This window comes from Homarus americanus, unplaced genomic scaffold (genome assembly GCF_018991925.1).
Source record: "Homarus americanus isolate GMGI-L3 unplaced genomic scaffold, GMGI_Hamer_2.0 scaffold24523, whole genome shotgun sequence".
NCBI classification, from domain to species: domain Eukaryota; kingdom Metazoa; phylum Arthropoda; class Malacostraca; order Decapoda; family Nephropidae; genus Homarus; species Homarus americanus.
In genome coordinates this window covers 2,098,176-2,120,938 of record NW_024744357.1, presented here as the reverse complement: position 1 = coordinate 2,120,938, position 22,763 = coordinate 2,098,176, and the positions used below count along the sequence as shown (strand labels likewise).

Sequence of the window (22,763 nt, the reverse complement as noted above, 5' to 3'; positions counted from 1 at the left end):
GGACTCCCCGCCCACCTGGTACGATGTCCTCCGTAAACTTCCTGACCTCTCGTATGTCTATGGGAAAGGGTCGCAGAAAAGAGACGTGATTGCTGCCCGTATCGTCATTGGGTATGACTTTGCTTGGGCGATTGGCATCCCCTGAGCAACGCTCTTGTGCATTATGCAGAAGACCCGACAGCCGCACCCTTATCCACTACCTCCTAAGATGTCCCCACACACAACGCTTCCGTGACGCCTGCTGAACCACCACTCCACGACCCCTGACGGAGACACGATGATCCTCCCCATACTGGCCAGATATTATGTAAATAACATTGATTATGTGTTAAAGGACATCTTAATAGCAGTATTATCTGTCTATCCACATGCTAACTTTGGTTAATAGCCATCTTAATTGCAGTATTATCTGTCTATCCACATGCTAACTTTGGTTAATAGCCATCATAATAGCAGTATTATCTGTCCGAGCCACGGCATCCACAACTCCTGTACACACGGCGGAGAGCTATCACCTTACCTTCACTCAACTGCTAATAACCACAATGTAGAGTCCTGGAAGTCCTCACGACGCCACAAACACGAGGTAATCCACAAACAGCAAACGTAAAACAAGGAAATAGCTATCAAATACTGTATGACCACACACACACATGTTGCCGCCACCACTGCCGTACCTCTGATTCATATGAAAATAATCGACTGGACGGCGGAAAGAACACCATACACGATTGGTCCGTCATCTATAATCTCATTAATTTTCTTAAATCACTTCTATCCACCATTAGCTAAAATAAAACTGATAATTATTAACGAAAGATTGTCATGAGTTTCGAAGCTTCGTCAACGATCCGCTCTTACGTCACTAAACTAGTCCACAACCAAACAATTGGCTTCCACGGTTAGCATAAGCATAATACTTCCATTACTATACAGTAATCGGTTCTAGGGCTTGTATTCCTTACCATTTTAGTAAATATCAAGAAGTTTATACTATTCAATAATTTTAAAAGTTTAATATTAAATTTTTTAGTCATTTTAACAATTATTGAACATAATTGAAGGTAAGGAAACTAGATTTATGCGGGCCATCCAGCCTGTCAACACACCAAACAGGCGTCAGTCTTTGTGTATTTTCAGTGGAGGTAACATCTTACTTGAGACTCTCCTCAACTAAACGCTTTTGTTCTGTTTGCAAGCAAATTATTGGTCATTTTGAAATTTATTTTACATATTGACAATATATAATGCAGTGCAGTGTTGATTTAAAGAAAATAATCTTGAATTACACCAAGAGAACTAAAATTTTATGGGTGAAATGGTGCCATGGGGTGACTTCTCTTCCACCCCAATATGAGGGCCACTACTGCCACCATTTATGAGGGCCTCTGTGTGCCAGTAACAATTCCTTTTACTCTCATACTTATTACCATTGGTAGCGTGACGAGAGGAGGCTCGTGGGTAGATGTAATGATAGTATCAAGCAATAGGGAAGAAATAACGGTGAATACTGTAGGTAAATAATAGACACAATATACCAATACAAAATTTATTTAAACATTAATATGGAATTAGGAGAAAGGATATATATGTACCAACAGACGAAATCTGGTACTATGCCCTCAGGCTCAACATACTCACACCACTACTGGGTGGACATACTCAATAACACATAACTCTTATAGTCACTTAGCACCATAAAGACCAGGGACAACTGCCACTACAACACTCAGTCGTCAGGAGTGATACTCAAGCAACCGCCAGGGGGTCCAGCCACCATGGAGTACTTTCCGACGAACTCTGAAGATCCCAGTGGATTAATTCCACCACACAAATAGCCCTACTGAGTGACGTCATAGTTCGGGCGATCAGTCACGTCTCTGTCACGCACTGTTGGCAAATACTGGGCATGCACCGGCTCCTGAATGTACCTGAACGTTAAAGACGTAAATATAACTTCACTCAGAGCATATCAACTACGTTACTGTAACACTTGCACAATCAACTATTAATTGGGTCAAATCACTTAAAGAAGGGCGAATTACAACACAGAGTGGAATGGCATACCTGTATGGATGAAGGGACGGGCACTCACTAACGGTAGAAATGCCCGCGGCGCCCTCACTCAAAATAGGCCAGGGAGTCCATCTACTTCTATTCCGATGAATTAATTTACTGTACACTCTGACGTTGAAACTGAGACTATAAACTTAGTTTCATTCCCTACTATTATCTTCACTAACAATGCTCTGACTCAGCTATCAAAAGCAAAATTAAATTGATTACAAAGGGTTGGATGGCAACAGGTCCCAACATACAGCGTCTGCTACGAAACCCGTGGATTATATTCAAAGTTCCCTTCAAACAAAGACGGGGAAACAGAGAAAACGGGGGACGTTTCCACTGGGGGACTCAGAAGGTTTTGTGGACGTTTGAGCGTAAAATGAATCCTTAAGGTTTTCAGGTTAGCCGTTATCACGATCATGACACCAATGCCTTCTCTTCTCCCTTCTCCTGCACCCCCATTCTAATTCCCATTATCTACCTTTTTTGGTGAATTTAGGCAATTTTCGGTGAGCTGGAACCAATTACCCAAAAACGATACCGCTCTACCACCAGCTCCCCTATTGAAACAATGGTTTCGGTTAACGAATTTTTCGGTTAACGAGCAACCTTCTAGAAAGGATTGTTCTCGTTAACCGAGGGACCACTGTACAGGAAATAAAAGGCCATATAATTACTTTTGTTTGAGAATTCGGTAAATGAAGACATTTTTGACCAGACATTTTTCAATACAGTGGTCCGTCGGTTAATGAGCACAATTCGTTCCAGAAGGTTCCTCGTTAACCGAAAAATTCGTTAACCGAAACCATTGTTTCAATAGGGGAGCTGGTGTTAGAGTGGTACCGTTCTTGCCTCGCAAGCAAGATGTCACGGGTTCGATTCCTGGGCCGGCGGAAGTTGTTTGGACACTCTTCCTAGTCCCCTTCGTCCCTGTTCACCTAGCAGTAAAGTAGGTACCTGCTGTAAGTCGAAAGTTGCGAATTCGTATTCAGGGACAAGTTGTTGGAACTTCCAATAACTTGCTTAGGCATAAACCATTGACTCTTCAGGCTTCTACGCCCTCGACCCTTCAGTCTTCTACGCAAGCAGTAAAGTACATTTACTTGAGGTGTGCATGTAGAAGGCTCCTGGTTGATGAGAATTAGAATGGGTGGAAGAGAAGGCATTAGGGGCGGAAGAGAAGTCACCCCATGCTGCCATTTCACCCATAAAATTTTAGTTCACTTGGTGTAAATCAAGATTATTTTCTTTAAATCAACACTGCACTGCATTATATATTGTCAATATGTAAAATATATTTCAAAATGATCAATAATTTAACTGGAAACACAAAAAAAAAGAGTTTATGTTGAAGAGTCTCAAACAAGATGTTCCTTCCTCTGAACTGGTAAACAAACTGACGGCAAGCTTGGTGTGTTGAGTGGCTGTTTGGCGCGCAAAAAAAAACTAGCTTCATGTACTTCAATTATGTTCAATAATTGTTAAAATGACTAAAAAATTTAATATAAAACTTTTAAAATTATTGAATAGTACAACCTTCTTGATGTTTACTAAAATGGTAAGGAATTTAAGCCCTAAAACCGATTACTGTATTGGTGGACTAATACTACAGCTGTTGGGCAGCCAAATGCAGGCGAAAACATGTTGAGAAAAATTCGTAAGGAATTCGTTAACCGAGGGTTTGTTCGTTAACCAAAGTGAAGAATCTTATGAAAGGTAATTTGTTAACCGAAATTTCGTTAACCGAGGGAGCACTGTATATACGTTATATATTATGTTACTTCTTACCAAAGTTAGAATGTGTTTAGGCCTGTGTAATCACGAATGTGCAAGGCACGTGGTACGACAATCATGTAAGATACGACACCTGTACCCTCGCCTGACTGGCTCTAAGGTCTTGCCTAGCATAAATAACCACACCCCTCTTGCAAGTTTCTTGAGAAAGGTTCGTAAATGAGTCATATCCAGAAATACTGAACTCCCATTCCTCTGGGTTGATTCTCCTGTTCTTGTATGACAGTTCTACAATATTGGGTTGGTGTACCTTCAGTAGTGTTTCAAACTCCTCTCTCTTATCAAGGAACGTGTCAGTATTAGTGTACATGACATTCAAGCCAGAATTTGTTTTTGGTAACGTCTGCCTTGTTGTAACTCTGGCTCCCCTCCATTCTCAGACACTGCAGCATTTGCTAAGTACACTGTATTTTGCAAGGTGTGGTTAGAAAATTCATTGTTTACATGGCACTCGCCTCCTGGCTGGTAGGCGGAGCTGGTCGTATTCCCTCTCGTCCTTGTTTTCTGGGGTATACATTCCTCTACTGTTATTTCAAGAATCTTCATAAAGTACTGATTCCTGTTCAATGATTTCCTTCCAGGTAATTCTCTGTAGTATGTTCCTCATGAGTGGATAATCTCCATGGTTGAAGTCATAGTATTCATCCTCAACTACTTTCTCTCTACTTTCAAGGATTGTATTCCATAGCCTACTCAGTAGTCAAGACTAAAGGCATTTATTGTAAGGCGTTTTGAGATGCACGGAATAGCCAAAGCATTAGCTTTCCCGGACTGTCATTAAAAAATACGACATTGTACGGAGTCTTTGGATAACTGTTGTACAACACATACTTCAGAAAACAATAATATTAGGAGAACTGTTATTTGAACACAATATGGAAATAAATAGTGAAGAAAATATATAGAAAATTATGGAAGGAAAGTCAAAAAAGGAAAATAAGTCAATCCGTCAACAATAAATAAGATTAACACAAAAAATCGGTCCCGTTGTAAAGGAAATTTCTCCCGGACTCGAACCACATGAAATGACTTGAACAGCTGTACACTTCTTCTATCGCGACTAGGTGTTCGCACATTTTGACACGAAATACGTTGAATTTCAGGCTCGTTTAAGTCTTAATTTTTGCACTTACAGAACTGTAATCAACTTATTCACCATTATTTAAAATATCTTATGATTAATGATATTAAAGTTTTAATCATATTTGAGTAATTATCAATAATGTTACACCAAAGTCACCAACGGCTAATGAGATCGGACACCACCCACTTAAAAAAGGGCGGAGCCAAAACAGATTTCAACTAGGCGAAATCCTTTTCAATTCTTTAACCCCATACGCTTTGTTTTAGGTCCTATCCACTGTACTACCTTATATAGAATTATTTTTATCATTATATCACAGTTTTTTATTGCCTTACATGCCCCAAACTCTTCAATATTTATCAAAATATTCTCCATAAGAGGCCATGATCTGTGTATTTTCAGTGGGAGAAATTGCTGATTGGTTGTTAGCTATTTGAGCCGCTTGGGAGCTGGACAAGGTCAACACCTGATCGAGGTGTTAGCTTTTCCCTCAAAAGCAGTGTCTGCGCATACAGAATAGCTAAAGCGTTAGCTAATCCGTGCATCGAAAATGCCTTACAATAAACGCCTTAATATACCAATTATGAGTACAGTACATTAACTATGAATATACTGTACTGTACAAAAATGATTGCCATTTAGGGATATGTCAAATGTGAATTGCCATTTAGGGATATGTCAAATGTGAATTGCCATTTAGGGATATGTCAAATGTGAATAAGTAGAAGTATACTGTACCAGTATGAGTTTCTCCTTGATTACTGTGGTGAAGATGAGTACAGTATACCAGATAATAACAATAAGTACAGTACATCACAATTTTACCCAAGTATGGTGATGGAGGTTGTTGTGCGAACTGTTGGAAACTTTATCTAATTTACTGTTTCAATATTTGGTTTAGGTAATACCAGTATATTATATAATAGGAATTGTAATTGCTATATTAGCCAGGGGAATTAGTTTAAGGCGAATTGTAATTGTTATATTAGCCAGGGGAATTAGGTTAAGGCTAAGTGGATATCATTATTGTTTTGTTTAATTTGTATGTTTGATTAGTATTGTGTAGGATTGCTGCCTGTCATAAAGTGAGATGGATGGATGCCTGCCCCTACAACTTACCACATAACCTATCAGAATACTCTGTTAACCTCATGCCAAGAGATTCACAATATAGCCCACCTAGATGATGATCCGATAACATTCCAAGACAACAAAGAGAAAGATAAGTGTCTTATATTTAACGGTACTGTATCAAATAAACTACAGTATAGCAGGTCACTAAATAATGTATATAAACAACATGCGGTAGTCAGATAAAGTGAGCTGTGCTTTAATATATCTTATCGTTGTTTGTCGAACCCCTTATAAACAACGGTACAATCATCGCGAGGCAATGTTCATTATTCCAAGGTGTCTGGAGAGTAATTAAGTTAATTTTCTGTATTCCACTGTTTATTACCATATTATTTAGCTCCAGTAGATGCACTTGTGAAGAAGAGAGATTTCAAAACTGTATGCATAGGTTTGGTTGTTTTCAGGTGTGTTTCTGTCATAGAAATGTTAAGACTTCACTATATGATAGTCACCATACAAAAATGTACAGTATCTGTACTTTGCATGTGCATGATTATTTTACATACTTTTCTGGTACATTTCTATTCATATGAAGGTTAAGAACATTTTATGATACTGTACCTGTACTTTGTGTTTAGGATCTTTAAGGTACCTTAAAAGTTTTAAAGGGCAACGTCTTATGATACAAGTAAAATTGCCAAACAAGTCATGTCTCAATACCAGCATAACTCATAATAGCTTGTGTCTGTTTCTTGCATGTTGAAACTAATGGTTGATTTGTCAATACTGTACTGTATCATATTAAAAAACAAATAATAACGTCCAAATATGAAATTCTTTTTCAAATGTGAACTTTTTATATACTGTACGTATTCTTCACTTTTTTGATAAAAAATATCCAACATTTTGATGCTGCCTGATAATCAGCTACACCAATGATGGGTAGCTACAATCTATAAAGTGATAGTCATATTGCAACAGTATTGTTGTTAGAAAAAGCTGTAATACTGTATCTTTAGTTAAACTTCCTGAAAATTATAGTAAACTTTCTGATAACAGTGATCCTCAAAGTGGAATTCAAACTTTAAAGTGACTATACAATTTATATGTTTTACCCTTGAGGCAATACTGTATACTGCAATGTAAAAGACTAAAAGTATATCTGAGGTAGAAAAAACAAACAAATATTTTATGAAAGAAGAACATACAATGTTTATTCAGTAACAGGTTACAAACTGTGGGTAGTGTAGCCTTTAAACAGGGCGCAGTATCAGTACTATCAGTTTTGGTAAGCATGCCAAGCTACACATTCCCAGTTTGGTAGTGAGTAGCCTACCATACCTCCACTGCGCTAGTGAGCAAGGGCAGGGCCGCGCCGCCCCCGCCGCCTGCTGCTGGTGGCACTCCAGTGATGATGACTGTGTAGGGTGGTGGTGGCTCATAGATGGGTAATCATCAGAGCATTAAGAATGAAGTCAAATACTGATTCACTGGTATTCATACTTGCCAGTGTTACCTATAAAAAGGGTGACAGCAGCAAGCTGTAAACACCAGCAATGCAACATTTAGCTCTCCAGTCTGAGTTTTGCCCTGCCCCAGCTACCACCACCCGCCCACCACACTTCCCGTTATTTCACTGGTAAATACCAATGTTATTGTGGGCCTGTGTGCCACTGTAGATCACCAGAGAGTGTGTCAGGTGGCTGCAGGTGATGTACCGATGCCGGCGGGCGGATCATCCCTGGCGGGGGCAGGCGCAGGGAACCAAACAGTTTCATTCACACTGTCAACATTCGAATGTCTTATAGAAAGACAATATAACCACTTATAAGAAACATTAATAATACTTTGGATCATAGGTGTTCCATGGAGCATTAGTCTTGGCAAGATTACTACGTTCTTCTGGGTGTAAGGCATTGGCAGAACAGACCCACACCAAAGTTAGGCTACACTGCCACCCACATCACATATTATTTCACACATTCACCTACTTCCAGGCACCTGGTGCATCAACAACCCACACCCAGGAACAGGTTGTATAATTAACACAGAGCATGGGTTGTACTGCTCACACCTGCCAAACCTCGCCCCATCAATGCCTGGATGGAGATGGCACAACTACCCAAAGCTGACAGCATCACCTGCCACAATTGAGGCACGTTATCACATTCTTATCTGGGCAGTGTAACTTTCACATCTGACATTGAGTATTACAGCTTTACACTCACAGTGAGTCGATTATTTTGTACATATATCTGTTAACTTATACTGTATGTTTCTTTGCAAGATTAATTTTTATTGTTATAATTACTAATGGACAAAATATTGCAATGTACATAAGTGTGTGGATATTGTCACTTACAAACACAGCCTGTGTCAAAATCCAAACCTTTGGCATTGACCTGTATTATCTTTATATGAGCGAAGAGGGAATTAATGTGATGTTAGTAACTGCCAATTTTTCCACTGATACTTAAAGAGCAAGTAATCACAAAGAGTACTTGGGTATTGAGTTCACAACTACCAAGTACAGCTGAAAGACCATTTTCACATAGTTACATTAGCAAATACAATGAACTCTAGAGAAGGGGGCTTTATCACTCATATCTAAGTATAGCTTAAATGAAAGGGTTTGTCAACTATCACCACCATCCAGGCACAAGCATAGTAATATGGGCTGTAACTGGTTAAGCTTTGTCCAGCAACCCATCACATGTTGCATTTGGCAGTACCTGTGTATCCTGCAAGGGTAATGTATCTGCAACAACCCATGCCCTTCAACAGTGCATGTGTTTTTCTCATGGTATTGGCTGCATTGCTACCAAACACCTGGGTTGGGAAACAGTGCCATCTACACCTTGAGATGAGTTGTTCTGCCGGCCACATCCAGGCACTGAGATGACAGTGCTCCATAACAGAGGGGCCTCCCCCACTGCCGCCACCACCACCATTACAACTGCCTTGTGGCGTAAGTTATAAGTCCCCTCATACACATATGCACATGCCCAATGGGCATTACAACCACAACCTCTCATATGCATTTTCACTATTTATCCAGAGGTATTAAAAAAAATGAAAATAATTATATTCTTACATAGTTCCCTTTACACCTTTCATAATGATGGTGATTCTTTGAAGTAGTCTTAACTTGGTTAGACACAGGACTAAACTACAGTATATGATTCAGAACTGTGAATTTGTAACACTGCAAAGTAGATGAGAATAAATATGAAATTCAAAAAATATTATAAATTACTGTACTGAGGAAATATGAATACTGTTTTTACACACTGTGTGATAACTGATACATTCATCCTGGCATTCAACAATTTTGCTCTTTATCAGGTACACGACACATACACTTGGCGGCAGTGGTGAGGTTTTAGGTAGGGGACTCAGCATAAAATCTGAAACCTTTTGAAATTCATAAACCCTATAAAAATTATTTTAACTAGCCCAATAGTCTATGCCACTATAAACAAACCAGAGGGGAGAGAATCAATGGAGAGTGGATGACACATTTCACGTCTTTTGTGGTTATCACTTACACCGTGCACGTCTCTCATACTGCGTCTTTTTCTCATGCTGTACACGTTATCATCCTTTTCTGTAAATTTAGACCAATGATCATACAAAGCAATAAAAAAATGTAGCAAACTTTCAAGAATAACAACTTTTCTGTATCACATGTCGAGCAACTCGGTAAAAATCGGTGAGCGTGGTCTATAATTGTGTAAAGGTTAAAGATAAATTTTTAAGTCTCCCTAACTATTTTAAACCCCAACTTTCATCCTTATTAAAAATGGCTCAATATATATATTACTATAATGCAAAAGCTAAGTTAGGTTATCTGTTATACATTACTATATGTATGTGCCACTCATTCTGAATTACCTCAGACATTTGAGTCATAATGGAAATCTCAAAAATATCTATACATAGAATTTTTTTAAAGAACTCTTAATACATAAATCAACCTGACTTGATGGGACTGCTTGTGACTTAATAAGAATTCAAATTGTTTGCTATTCTGGTAATTCTGACAGTATGCCATCAAAACATTTTCCATAAACAAATCAATAAGTATTTTAGTTATGTAATAAGAATTAAATAAATTCTTACAATTCCAGAGACAATGAATGGAATAATTTTTCAATCTTAAAGAAGCTCTGGGTGAAGAAAACAGCTTCAATAACTTTTTTTTTTTGCCACTTTGCTGTCAAGAAAACTTGAAACTTGTATCAACATGTAAAATTTGTGAAATTTAGCTACTGCATTTCTTGAATGATATTGCAACTTGAGGTTTGATAAGGCTAACCAATAATAATCTTCATGATCCCAAAATAAATGGGAACTTGACTAGTATCACTTCACAGTATAAATCTTGCTTTTCCTTCACAGACTTTGCTGATCTAGTCAAGATTTTACAGTGACTCTGGACAAGTAAGAACTCATTTTGATAAGACTCCTTTTCAATAAAAATCTTTAAGTTCAATGGAGCATGATATGTTATGAAATGCAGTCAAGTGCTCACATTCTATTCTCAAATGGTATATACTCTGCAAATCACTAATTCCCTCCCCTAATATCTAATAGCTGAATGTACATAATGAAACCTATTTCAAGATTTACAAATGTAGGAATGATTGACGCTGAGCCTACATAGCAGTGTGTGCCAGGGCCACCTAACAGGAGGTCACTGGGCTACCACAAGTGCAGCTGCCACAGAATACATCAACATATGATGATGATGATGATGATGAGGATGATGATGCTCTCCACCAAGATACAGCAAAGCCATTTTATTACATATTAGTTGGTAATATGAAATTAAATGTTAATCCAGATTCAGTTTCATTAAAATGTATTGCATTAATTAAATACTAAGTTTTATTGTAGAACAAAGCATACTAACTAACAAGATCTGACTGTGCACCACACCAAGGCAGCCAAGCAAACTGTAAGGGCAGCCAGCACCCCCTGTTAGGAACAACCCAGCCACCGAGCACCAAATGGGGAAGGTGGCACCCAGGCCTCCACCCACAACTGGCCAGAGATTGGAGGGGGTGGTGGTGGCAGCTGATCCTCTCTCTATGTCAGCTGCGGTGGTGGGCAAATCAGGGCAGTGCTTATTCTAGGCCTCTCCACATATTTCTTTACAATATAAGTGGGTGGCATGGGGATGCAACTTGCACTAAGCCCTACTCGTCTCTTGTCAGTGGTGGTGGTGGGTATTGCTTCACCCATCAAACCACTACAGATTTGTGCAGTCATATGGCCACCTCACCGATTGTCTCCTATCCATGCTCCTCTGCAGATCCTGGTAGTCTGACTAAACAACAATGCCAACAACACATTGTAACTAATAAGTATTTATATTACTGTTTGATCAGAAATTCTAAAACCTAGAGATTCCTTAGCAAGCAATTTCCTCTTTTGTAAAGCATCATGTAAATTATGCATATTTCAAGTAAAATTAACTTGGTAATGTTCTGTGCCTGTCTGACACGATTCACTCACAGTTGCGTTCACTCTGACGGCATATCACTGCTACTTCACTATCTGTTCACAGGTGTTCCTGGCAGTCTTCCAAGTACCAATACCTTTCAGCATGTCACTTCCCCCAAATTACATTACCTTGGAAGGCTAGTAGTAATCCTGGCACTTTTCCAAGTTTGTTTTTCAAATTTTTCACAAATAATAATCATCCTGGCACTTACTCTTTATAATTTCTATATAGCTCATATATCCACTTATATCAGTGAATACTAGGCCTCTTACACTGCCTGCAGTATACTGTATGTCATTTCTTTTAGGATTTCCTAAACATTATTTGAGCGAGCTCAGTCCACTAACTCTATATTTGTGGCACTTTTTGGAAACATTGGTGTCTGTTATTGTTTTGTCTTTTATGCAGAACAGTTTTACATCAATCTTTTCAGTACTATCCTACCACAACTTCATTACATCTCGAGCTCTGATCCAGGTATGAATGTCTGTGTTGCAGAGCTGTTTACTAATATCACTCACTGTACACCAATACTTTAAATATCCAAGAACCAGTTAGCCAGATTTAATACATTCAAGACATGAGTTTGAGATTTTATGTGTATAGCATAGTTTATGAGTATAAACCATGATGTAAACCATTTCATGTTCTGGATGATCAATAGTATGGTTAACTGGGATCTTAGTGGTGGCAGTACCGGTGTATCCTCCTCTAATGGTGGGAAGCAACACCCTGGACACATTCAGTTCGACAGGTGGGATGGCACTTTTGCAGGACAGCCGCCACATCGCTCCCTCGATTGTCTACAGATCCGCTGAACTATTACAAAGGGCCCTCCATCTCCAGCTATCACTAGAGGCAACAAACATGAAGAAAGCTGGGGCAAGCGTAACGGAGTGAGTCGTCTGTCAGGGACACCCACAGGCTCAGCTGCAGCTGCTGCTGCTGCACACCACGTGTTTAGGGCAGTGACTCGTTGGGGGAGAAGGCTGCTAAGGGCCTAAGGAACCTGCGACCCTAGCGCAGGTCACTTCCAGGCGAGCTGTAACCCGATCTGTGTCCAGACCTACTGGCTGACCTGCTTCCAGATCTACTAGCTGACCTACTGGTAGGTCGGCTAGTTGTTCTACTACCTTGCCGACTGGCTGGTCGGCTGCTTGGCCGACTAGCAGGTCGACTACTAGACCGACCACTTTCTGGCTTACTGTCCAGTCTATGAGCAGGGCAATCAACTGCATGTCGCACAGGATGGTGATCATATATTACTTGTGGACCGCCTACCACAGAAGCTGCTGCAAGTGCTCCAGGACTTCGGGGATCACCTCTACTTGCAGTCACAGCACCTGTTGCTGTTAGAGGTAGATGCTCAGGCCGAGGTGACCAGGTGCCAGGCATAAAGGCGCGGGGGGGAGGAGGGGCTGCAAGTTGATCTAATTCAACCCCTTGGGGTGGAGGGGGCCAATCTTTGGTTTCCAGGGCCTCTTGGCTTGCCCGCAGCCTTGGTGGAAGCACACCATGGGGCCCACGAACAGGGGATGGTGGCGGCTCCGGAGACCATGATGGTTCACGGCCACGGGGCTTGAGCGAATGCCACGCGGGAGGATGGTCCTCCGGCACCACATGTGCCGGAGAGGGCTCAGACCGCCGGCCCTGTGGCGGCCATGAGCCCTGGGCGTGTCCTCACATCCGCGTGGTGGCCTCTAGTCATACAGGTGGATCAGATGGATGAGGCATGGTCTGGGTCTGGGCAATCACTGACTGACCACTGCTGGCACTGCTGTCTGGTTGACTAGAGGCTTGGCTAGAGGCACGGGAGCTACTCACCCCACTTTCTGCCCTACTGCTGCCTCCACAGGAATTGCTACCATCACTCCCCCGTCGCCCCAGGCCGCCGGGTCCATCGCTTCTGTCAGAGCGTGCTGAGGGTGCTGTGGAAGTACAATCTATAATAAAATTTCATAATATTGGTTGCTTGGCTAAATTTTATGTAGTCTTCACCGATTTGTAGCTAAATTTAAAATCAGTACTTTTTAATAAACTTTTGAACTACAGTGCATTTTTCAATTTCTTTCAAAAATTTTTTCACTACTGGGTATATGGAAAATTGAAAATTTTCTTTATTCTCTATTAATGAGCTTATATTATACAACCATGCTCTGCAATATACATACTGTATGGAAATGTAGCATAGAGTTAACAATAAATCAAATTTTGAATGTAATATAAACATTCTACAATACATCACAGAAATTATGTCGACGTCATAAATTGCTCACACTACTGCAACAATATTAAACATCTTGCACAATCGTCCATAATATAGCACTCATTATATTTGAAGGAAGATCTGCCTCAGTCTGTAAGAACATAATGGTTATCTAATTTACAGTAAAGCTGTTGGGATTAAATTATATTTTATTTACCTTACTGAGACCCAATTTTCCTAATAATGAAATACACTAGACCACAACTGGATAATAATATACTGTACATCTCTTAATGGTTAATTTGAATTCAATCTGTTCTAATGATTCACCTTACTACCAGGGCACAGTTCATTGACATAAAGGACTTTGAATGTACAGTATAGTATGTGTATGCAAATTGATGATTTATGCATGTATGTGTAGTGCTTGTACTTGTTGCCCTAACTCTTTCTTGTTGCTCTCTAAACCTGTCTTGCTCTGCTCTCCCCAATAAGTTTCCCAATTTCTTTACGGTTCAATCCCGAGTTTAAGACAGATGTGTGAAGGGTGTTATCAAGTGTGACCTTAATAAACAAGGCAAGTTTGTCTTTAGGCACTCCAGTTTCCTCCTGGACAAAAAAGGTGACAAAGAATGGCTAATAAGCTGACAAGTGGTGGAAATGATAAAGTAAAATTACAACTGTTTTAGTTTTTATAAATTTTAACTGAAAAATTAGTAAAATACTGTATTATTAGTTGAATGCTTATTATCATAGCATGCAAAAGATAGCTAAAACTTCCCTCTCTTTGATAAATAAATAAGAGCGATTTATTATTTGCTTTAAAATTTATACAGTAAACCTTCGATATAATGGACGTCTATATTGGACCTCAGCTGTAATGGACACTCTGACCCATTTGGACTAGGTTTATATACTGTATTAGACAAAGGTCCGTCAAAGTAAATGGCCGGACCAGCATTTTAGCTTTAGGTCCGCGTAGGTAACAGTCCTACAAATCTCAAAATAATAGTTAAATTAAAAAAATAATGGACCATTCTTATCCAAATTATCACAAATAATTACAGTAATGCCTGTACCCCATTTAACCCTACCCTGCATAATGCTGATTTGTTATGGAGCTCTTTGGTCCTACCCTGGAGTTAATTTTTACTAGAAAACAAAACAAAAAATGATGAAAATCCATAATTTAAGGCAAAAGTTATAAGACAGAACACTTGGGACTCATTTAAAATGGACAGACTTGTTCACAGTCTCTCAACCAATGAGAGCAACATACCCATGTACGCTCGCAGCCAATCAGCGCTCTCCTCCTTTTGTAAAAATATTTCCTGGTAGTATTCAACTTACTTAACATGCTCGCTGTTTACATGACTGATTTCTGCATATTATAGTGAATATTTGTGACCCAAGTTATTTTTTACTTGAAAAAACAGACAAACATCCATAATACGCACACGACAGGTGTTCACTTGTGCCTGACAGTGCAACGGTCATTATTATACATCATTTCCCATCACTTGCAGCCAACAAGTACCGTACATGTCACTAACGTGTATAACACCTTTGTTTATTCTGCTAGCCCCAGTTTGAACATGTTCTTATCCTGTAAACACCAGTTGGTAATGGTAAGGGTTGGTGGTGACCAACAATCATCATTACCAGAAACAACCAACACTCATCACCATCACCACCACCACCACTCACCATCACCACCAACATTCACCATTGCCAACACTCACCATCACCACCACTAACAATCACTATAATAGCCACCAACATCCATCATATCACCAGCAACATTCACCACCATCAACTGGTGTTTATAGAATGCGTTCAAACGGGCAATGGAGTGGCAACCTGCAGGCTAGGGTAGTGGAAGCAAGAGTGCCAGCACAGAGCCTGGGGATGGAGGAACACTCCCCACACACTCTACCTCCCACCCAGGTGGAGGTGAGCGCCATGTAAACAATGACATCTCTGACCACACCCCGCAAAAAAAGTGTATTTAATAAATGCTGCAGCTGCTGAGTATGGAGGTGGTACAGTGGTAACGAGCATAACTCTTACCAATATGTCAAGGGTTCGAGCCTCGGCCCGGACACACGTGACAAGGGTGTTATCCAGTGTGACTACCAAACACCACAGGTTTCCCCGGTCCCGGTTTCCTCTTGTAATAACATTGGATAGACTGCCCAAATGACTATTAAGCTGATAAGTGGTGAGTATGATATAAAAAAGAAAAGAAAAAAATTAGAGACTTACCGAGAACAAATTCCGGCTTTAAAGTTAAGGACACTAATACTGACACGTTCCTTTATAAGAGAGAGGAGTTTGAAACACTACTGAAGGTACATCAACCCAATATAGTAGGTGCTGGAGAACTGTTGTACAAGAACAGGAGAATCGACCCAGAGGAATGTGAGTTAAGAATTGACGGATATGATTCCTTTACGAACCTTCCTCAAGCAACTTTCAAGAGGGGTGTGGTTATCAATGCTAGGCAAGACCCTAGAGCCAGTCAGGTGAGGGTATAGGGAGAGGATGTTTTTGAAGAATCAAAGTGATGTAAAATTAAATTAAAAGGGAGAGACTTACTTATTGTCGGGTGTATCTACAGATCCCCAAACTGTAGCTTATTAAATCAAAGAAACTTAATAGACAATGCAACGGTGCTCAACCCCAGCCACTTCCTTGTCATGGAGGACTTTAACTATGGCAACATCGACTGGAGAAATGAGACCACGCCAAATGACTTAAATAACCCTGCTACTCTTTTTGTTGAAACTCTGAGAGATAATTTTCTGTTTCAACATTTCAAAGACCCGACTCATTACAGAGGGGAACAAACAGCCAAGCCACTGGACCTCATCATAACAAACGAGGAGGGTATGGTGACCAAACTGGAACACCTAGCCCTCATTTTCACCAGCCACCTCATAGCATTGTCTTTCAGATTTAACTGTTACTTGGTTCACGACAAAACCAGGCCAAGGTTAAAATATTACAAGGGAAATTATGACAGGATAAGGGAGGAGATGAGGGGTGTCTACTGGCCTGACTCGTTAAGGTATAAGAACGCAGACACTACGCTGAATATCATAGCCAGTAAAGTGAACGATTTGATTGAATAATATATACCCAAGACCAAACCCAGTGCCTCCAGAATTACAAGGAGACCGCGGTCGACAAAGTTAAGAAGAAAACCCAGAAAATCAAGACGTGGGTTAGGACAAATGATGAGCAGGACAGGATGATGTATGCCAGATCCAGGAACCAAGCAAAGTCAGAGTGTAGAAGGGCTGAGAAGGAGTTCCAGAAGCTGTTTGCAAGCAAGGTCAAGTCAAACCCAAAGGCATTTTAAAGCTACGCAAAGTCAAAATAAAAAATGCGAGAAGGAATATCGGACCTGAGGCTTGAAGATGGTAGTTACGCAGATTCTAACCAGACAAAGCGGAGATGTTAACAGTTTCTTTTCCTCAGTGCTCACAAGGAAGGATGCGAACAATCTTCCTGGGTTTGAGGACAGATGGTTCGACATAGCGCTGATCCACATTGTGTTCTCAGAAGAGGTTAAGAAATAAATTGTCAAAGCTAAAGGTTCATAGGAGTCCAGGCCCTGACATGGTACATCCCAGAGTGCTAAGAGAGTTATGCAACGAGCTTGCTGAGTCCCTGAAGATCATGTTCTATAAATGTCTGGATGAGCAAAAGGTCCCCAGTGATTGGAAAATGGCTTATGTGAGTCCTATCTTCAAGAAGGAGATCAATACTCCATGAATAATTATAGACCAGTGAGCCTGACCAGCATAGTATATAAATTTCTTAAGAGCATTATAAAAGATGCCATGGTGGAACATCTACTAAGAAACAACCTTGTAAAGGATTGCCAACATAGTTTTATGCCGGGACACTCCTGCTTAACGCAATTGCTCAAGTTACTAGATGTTTGGACCTGAATTCTGGAACAGGGTGGCAATATTGACAATATAAACACTTATACCTAGGTTTTGCCGTGAAAGGCTAAAAATCAAACTGGAAGGGTATGGGATTCGGGGAAGTGCCCCAGTGTGGATCGGAGACTTTTTCTAGGATCGCAAGCAGTGTGTGGTGATTAATGGCAAGAAGTCGTCATGTGTACCCATGACAGGCGGGGTACCACAGGGCCGTGTATTGGGCCTGCTGTTGTTTGTTTGCTTCATAAATGACATGTCAGAAGCTGTACATTCCTGCATACAAATGTTTGCAGACAATGCCAAGCTATATAGGGAATTGAGACTGAATGTGAAAAGGACCTGGGTGTGTATGTTGACGATGAACTGAAGGTACATTCATTACCCAGTGCATGCTCAGTACTTGCCAACAGTGCATAACAGAGACATGACCGATCACTGAAGCAGCTAACAAGTCGATCATATGTCCCAATGGGACAAAGAAACTTCATTAATTGAGACTGAATGTGAAAAGGACCTGGGTGTGTATGTTGACGATGAACTGAAGGTACATTCATTACCCAGTGCATGCTCAGTACTTGCCAACAGTGCATAACAGAGACATGACCGATCACTGAAGCAGCTAACAAGTCGATTAGTGGTGAAGAGGAAAAATAAATCAATCAATAAAACAGAATAAACAAAGTGGCCCTAACAGCTCTACACTTTAGTAACACATACTGTACTGGCTGGTTGTGTGATGGGGCTTAGTGGTGATGTTGATGGTGAGTGGTGATGGTAAGTGTTGGTGGTGATGGTAAGTGTTGGTGGCGATGGTGAGTGCTGGTGGTAAGTGTTGGTGGTGATGGTAAGTGTTGGTGGCGATGGTGAGTGGTGGTGGTGGTGGTGGTGGTGGGTGGTGGTGGTGGTGGTGGTGGTGGTGGTGGATGGTGAGTGGTGATGGTGAGTGGTGGTGGTGATGGTAGTGTTGTGTGATGGTGAGTGGTGGTGAGTGGTGGTGGTGGTGATGGTGGTGATGGTGAGTGCTGGTGGTGATGGTGAGTATTGGTGGTGATGGTGAGTGGTGGTGGTGATGGTGGTGGTGGTGATGGTGAGGGTGATGGTGATGGTAAGTTTGGTGGTGATGGTGAGTGTGGTGGTGTGATTGGTGGTGATGGTGGAGTGGTGGATGGTGGTGGTGATGGTGAGTGGTGAGGTGTGGTGGGTGGTGATGGTGAGTGGTGGTGGTGGTGATGGTGGTGGTGGTGGTGATGGTGAGTGATGGGGTGTGTATTGGTGGTGATGGTGAGTGAGTGGTGATGGTGAGTGGTGATGGTGAGTGCTGGTGGTGATGGTGGTGATGGTGAGTGGTGGTGGTGATGGTGGTGTTGGTGGTGATGGTGAGTGTGGTGGGTGATGGTGATGGTGAGTGGGTGAGTGGTGGTGGTGATGGTGAGTGCTGGTGGTGATGGTGAGTGGTGGTGATGGTGGTGGTGAGTATTGGTGATGGTGTGGGTGGTGGTGGTGTGGTGATGGTGAGTGCTGGTGATGGTGAGTGGTGATGGTGTTGAGTGTGGTGGTGAGTGATGGTGGTGGTGAGTGGTGATGGTGGTGGGTGAGTGGTTGGTGGTGATGGCGGTGTTGGTGGTGAGTGTTGGTGGTGATGGTGGAGTGTTGGTGGTGAGGTGTTGGTGTGATGTGAGTGTTGGTGGTGGTGTGGTGTGGAGTGGTGGTGGTGGTGGTGAGTGGTGATGGTGAGTGTTGGTGGTGAGTGTTGGTGGTGAGTGTTGGTGGTGGTGGTGGTGAGGTGATGGTGAGTGTTGGTGGTGAGTGAGGAGTGGTAGTGGTGGTGGATGGTGGTGATGGTGTGTTGGTGGTGTGGTGGTGTGGTGATGGTGAGTGTTGGTGGTGAGTGTTGGTGGTGGTGAGTGTTGGTGGTGATGGTGGTGTGGTGGTGATGGCGAGTGTTGGTGGTGAGTGTTGGTGCTGAGTGTGGTTGATGGTGGTGATGGTGGTGATGGTGAGTGTTGGTGGTGATGGCAGTGTTGGTGGTGATGGTGAGTGTGGTGTGTGGTGATGGTGGTTGAGTGGTGAGTGTGGGTGGTGGAGTGTTGGTGGTGATGGCGAGTGTTGGTGGTGATGATGAGTGTTGGTGGTGATGATGAGGTTGGTGATGATGGATGTTGGTGGTGAGTGTTGGTGGTGATGGTGAGTGTTGGTGGTGATGGTGAGTGTTGGTGGTGATGGCAAGTGTTGGTGGTGATGATGAGTGGGAGTGTTGGTGATGATGGTGAGTGTTGGTGATGATGGCGAGTGTTGTGTGATGATGAGTGTTGGTGATGATGGTTAGTGTTGGTGATGATGGTTAGTGTTGGTATGATGGTGAGTGTTGGTGATGATGGTTAGTGATGATGGTTAGTGTTGGTGATGATGGTGAGTGTTGGTGGTGATGGTGAGTGTTGGTGATGATGGCGAGTGTTGGTGATGATGGCGAGGTTGGGTGATTGATGAGATGATGAGTGTTGGTGATGATGTGAGTGTTGGTGATGATGATGAGTGTTGGTGGTGATGGTGAATGTTGGTGGTGATGGTGAGTGTTGGTGATGATGGTGAGTGTTGGTGATGATGGCGAGTGTTGGTGATGATGATGAGTGTTGGCGATGATGGTTATGGTGATGATGGTGAGTGTTGATGATGGTTAGTGATGATGGTTAGTGTTGGTGATGATGGTGAGTGTTGGTGGTGATGGTGAGTGTTGGTGATGATGGTGAGTGTTGGTGATGATGGCGAGTGTTGGTGATGATGATGAGTGTTGGTGATGATGATGAGTGTTGAGGTGATGATGATGAGTGTTGGTGATGATGATGAGTGTTGGTGATGATGGTTAGTGTTGGTGATGATGGTGAGGTGTTATGATGGTTGTGATGTGGTTAGTGTTGGTGATGATGAGGGAGTGTTGGTGATGATGGCGAGTGTTGGTGATGATGGTGAGTGTTGGTGATGATGGTGTTGGCGATGATGGTTAGTGTTGGTGATGATGGTGAGTGTTGGTGATGATGGTTAGTGATGATGGTTAGTGTTGGTGATGATGGTGAGTGTTGGTGGTGATGGTGAGTGTTGGTGATGATGGTGAGTGTTGGTGATGATGCGAGTGTTGGTGATGATGAGTGTTGGTGATGATGATGAGTTGAGGTGATGATGATGAGTGTTGGTGGTGGTGATGGTGAGTGTTGGTGATGATGGCGAGTGTTGGTGATGATGGCGAGTGTTGGTGATGATGATGAGTGTTGATGATGGTTGTGTTGGTGATGATGGTGAGTGTTTGATGATGGATGATGGTTAGTGATGATGGTTAGTGATGGTGATGATGGTGATGATGGTGATGGTGTTGGTGGTGATGGTGGTGGTGATGGTGTTGGTGATGATGGCGAGTGTTTGGTGATGATGATGAGTGTTGGTGATGATGATGTTGTGTTGGTGATGAGTGTTGGTGATGATGAGTGTGTTGGTGATGATGATGAGTGTTGGTGGTGATGGTGAGTGTGATGGTGGTGATGGCGATTGATGGCGAGTGTTGGTGATGATGATGAGTGTTGGCGATGATGGTTAGTGTGTTGGTGATGATGGTGAGTGTTGGTGATGATGGTTAGTGATGATGGTTAGTGTTGGTGATGATGGTGAGTGTGGCCGATGATGGTTAGTGTTGGCGATGATGGTTAGTGAGTGATGGTTGGTAGCGATGATGGTTAGTGTTGGCGATGATGGTTAGTGTTGGCGATGATGTAGTTAGTGGTTGGCGATGATGGTTAGTGTTAGCGATGTGATGTTAGTGTTGATGGTTATTGTTGGCGATGATGGTTAGTGTTGGTGATGATGGTTAGTGTTGGTGATGATGGTGAGTGTTGAGGTGATGATGGTTAGTGTTGGTGATGATGGTTAGTGTTGGTGATGATGGTTTGTGTTGGCGATGATGGTTAGTGTTGGTGATGATGGTGAGTGTTGGTGATGATGGTTAGTAGTGTTGGCGATGATGGTTAGTGTTGGTGATGATGGTGAGTGTTGGTGATGATGGTTAGTGTTGAGGTGATGATGGTTAGTGTTGGTGATGATGGTTAGTGTTGGTGATGATGGTTGGTGTTGGTGTTGATGGTGAGTGTTGGTGATGATGGTTAGTGTTTGGCCGATGATGGTTAGTGTTGGTGATGATGGTTTGTGTTATGGCGATGATGGATTTAGTGTTGGCCGATGATGGTTAGTGTTGAAATGGTTAGGTTGGCGATGATGGTTAGTGTTGGTGATGATGGTTAGTGTTGGTGATGATGGTTAGTGTTGGCGATGATGGTTAGTGTGTTAGGATGATGGTTAGTGTTATGATGGTTAGTGTTGGCGATGATGGTTAGTGTTGGTGATGATGGTTAGTGTTGGTGATGATGGTTAGTGTTGGTGATGATGGTTAGTGTTGGTGATGATGGTTAGTGTTGGTGGTGAAAATTGACCCACATGGTCATTTTGGACTATGTTGGTATATAACATACAGAGTTGGTTATTATTCCGGATCCGGGTATTATGAACTTTCAGTTTTAACAGTCGGACCTTCCCCTCAGTTAATCCGTTATATTGGGCGTTTACTGGACGTGTATGTACACCAAACTTTACTTTAAAAAAAATGAGGCAGAAAGTACTCATAAGGCTCCACAACAAATTACCCTATACTGTACAGTAAAATAAATGAATTCAACAATCAACTTGTCCTGAGAAGAGATTCAGTTCCTACAAGCCTCTTTGAATAAAACAAAATTGTCAACCTGCTCACTCAATAGATAAGCTTCAGTAGTTCTTCCATCTTCAATCTTATTCACAAGTCATTAATCAGAGGAAGTCAATGGAATAATTACTCTTATTATCTGACTCTGTAGATCAGACCCACAACTATCAGGGAAATAGTAAATCACTTAAGGAGGATATGCGACTGTTCTCACCAAGATCGACTCTGAAGCCTAAAAATTAAAACAAAGAAAGTCATGGTGTGTACCATACAGTAAGTCCTGAATGTGCGGTTCTATATAAATATACGTATATAGTACATAAAACTAGATATCT

The 22,763-nt window shown here is 41.7% G+C and overlaps 1 protein-coding gene across 1 annotated transcript in view; it reads right to left on the bottom strand.

Moving 5' to 3' along the window:
• Window positions 1-7,203: 7,203 nt before the first annotated feature.
• The window catches only part of LOC121877712 (glucose transporter type 1-like), a gene marked incomplete in the record, with an annotated part of 252,013 nt that continues 236,453 nt past the window's right edge, over window positions 7,204-22,763 (bottom strand). The window contains 1 exon segment of the mRNA XM_042383546.1: window positions 7,204-13,453. Coding sequence (XP_042239480.1) covers window positions 13,230-13,453 — 224 coding nt within the window.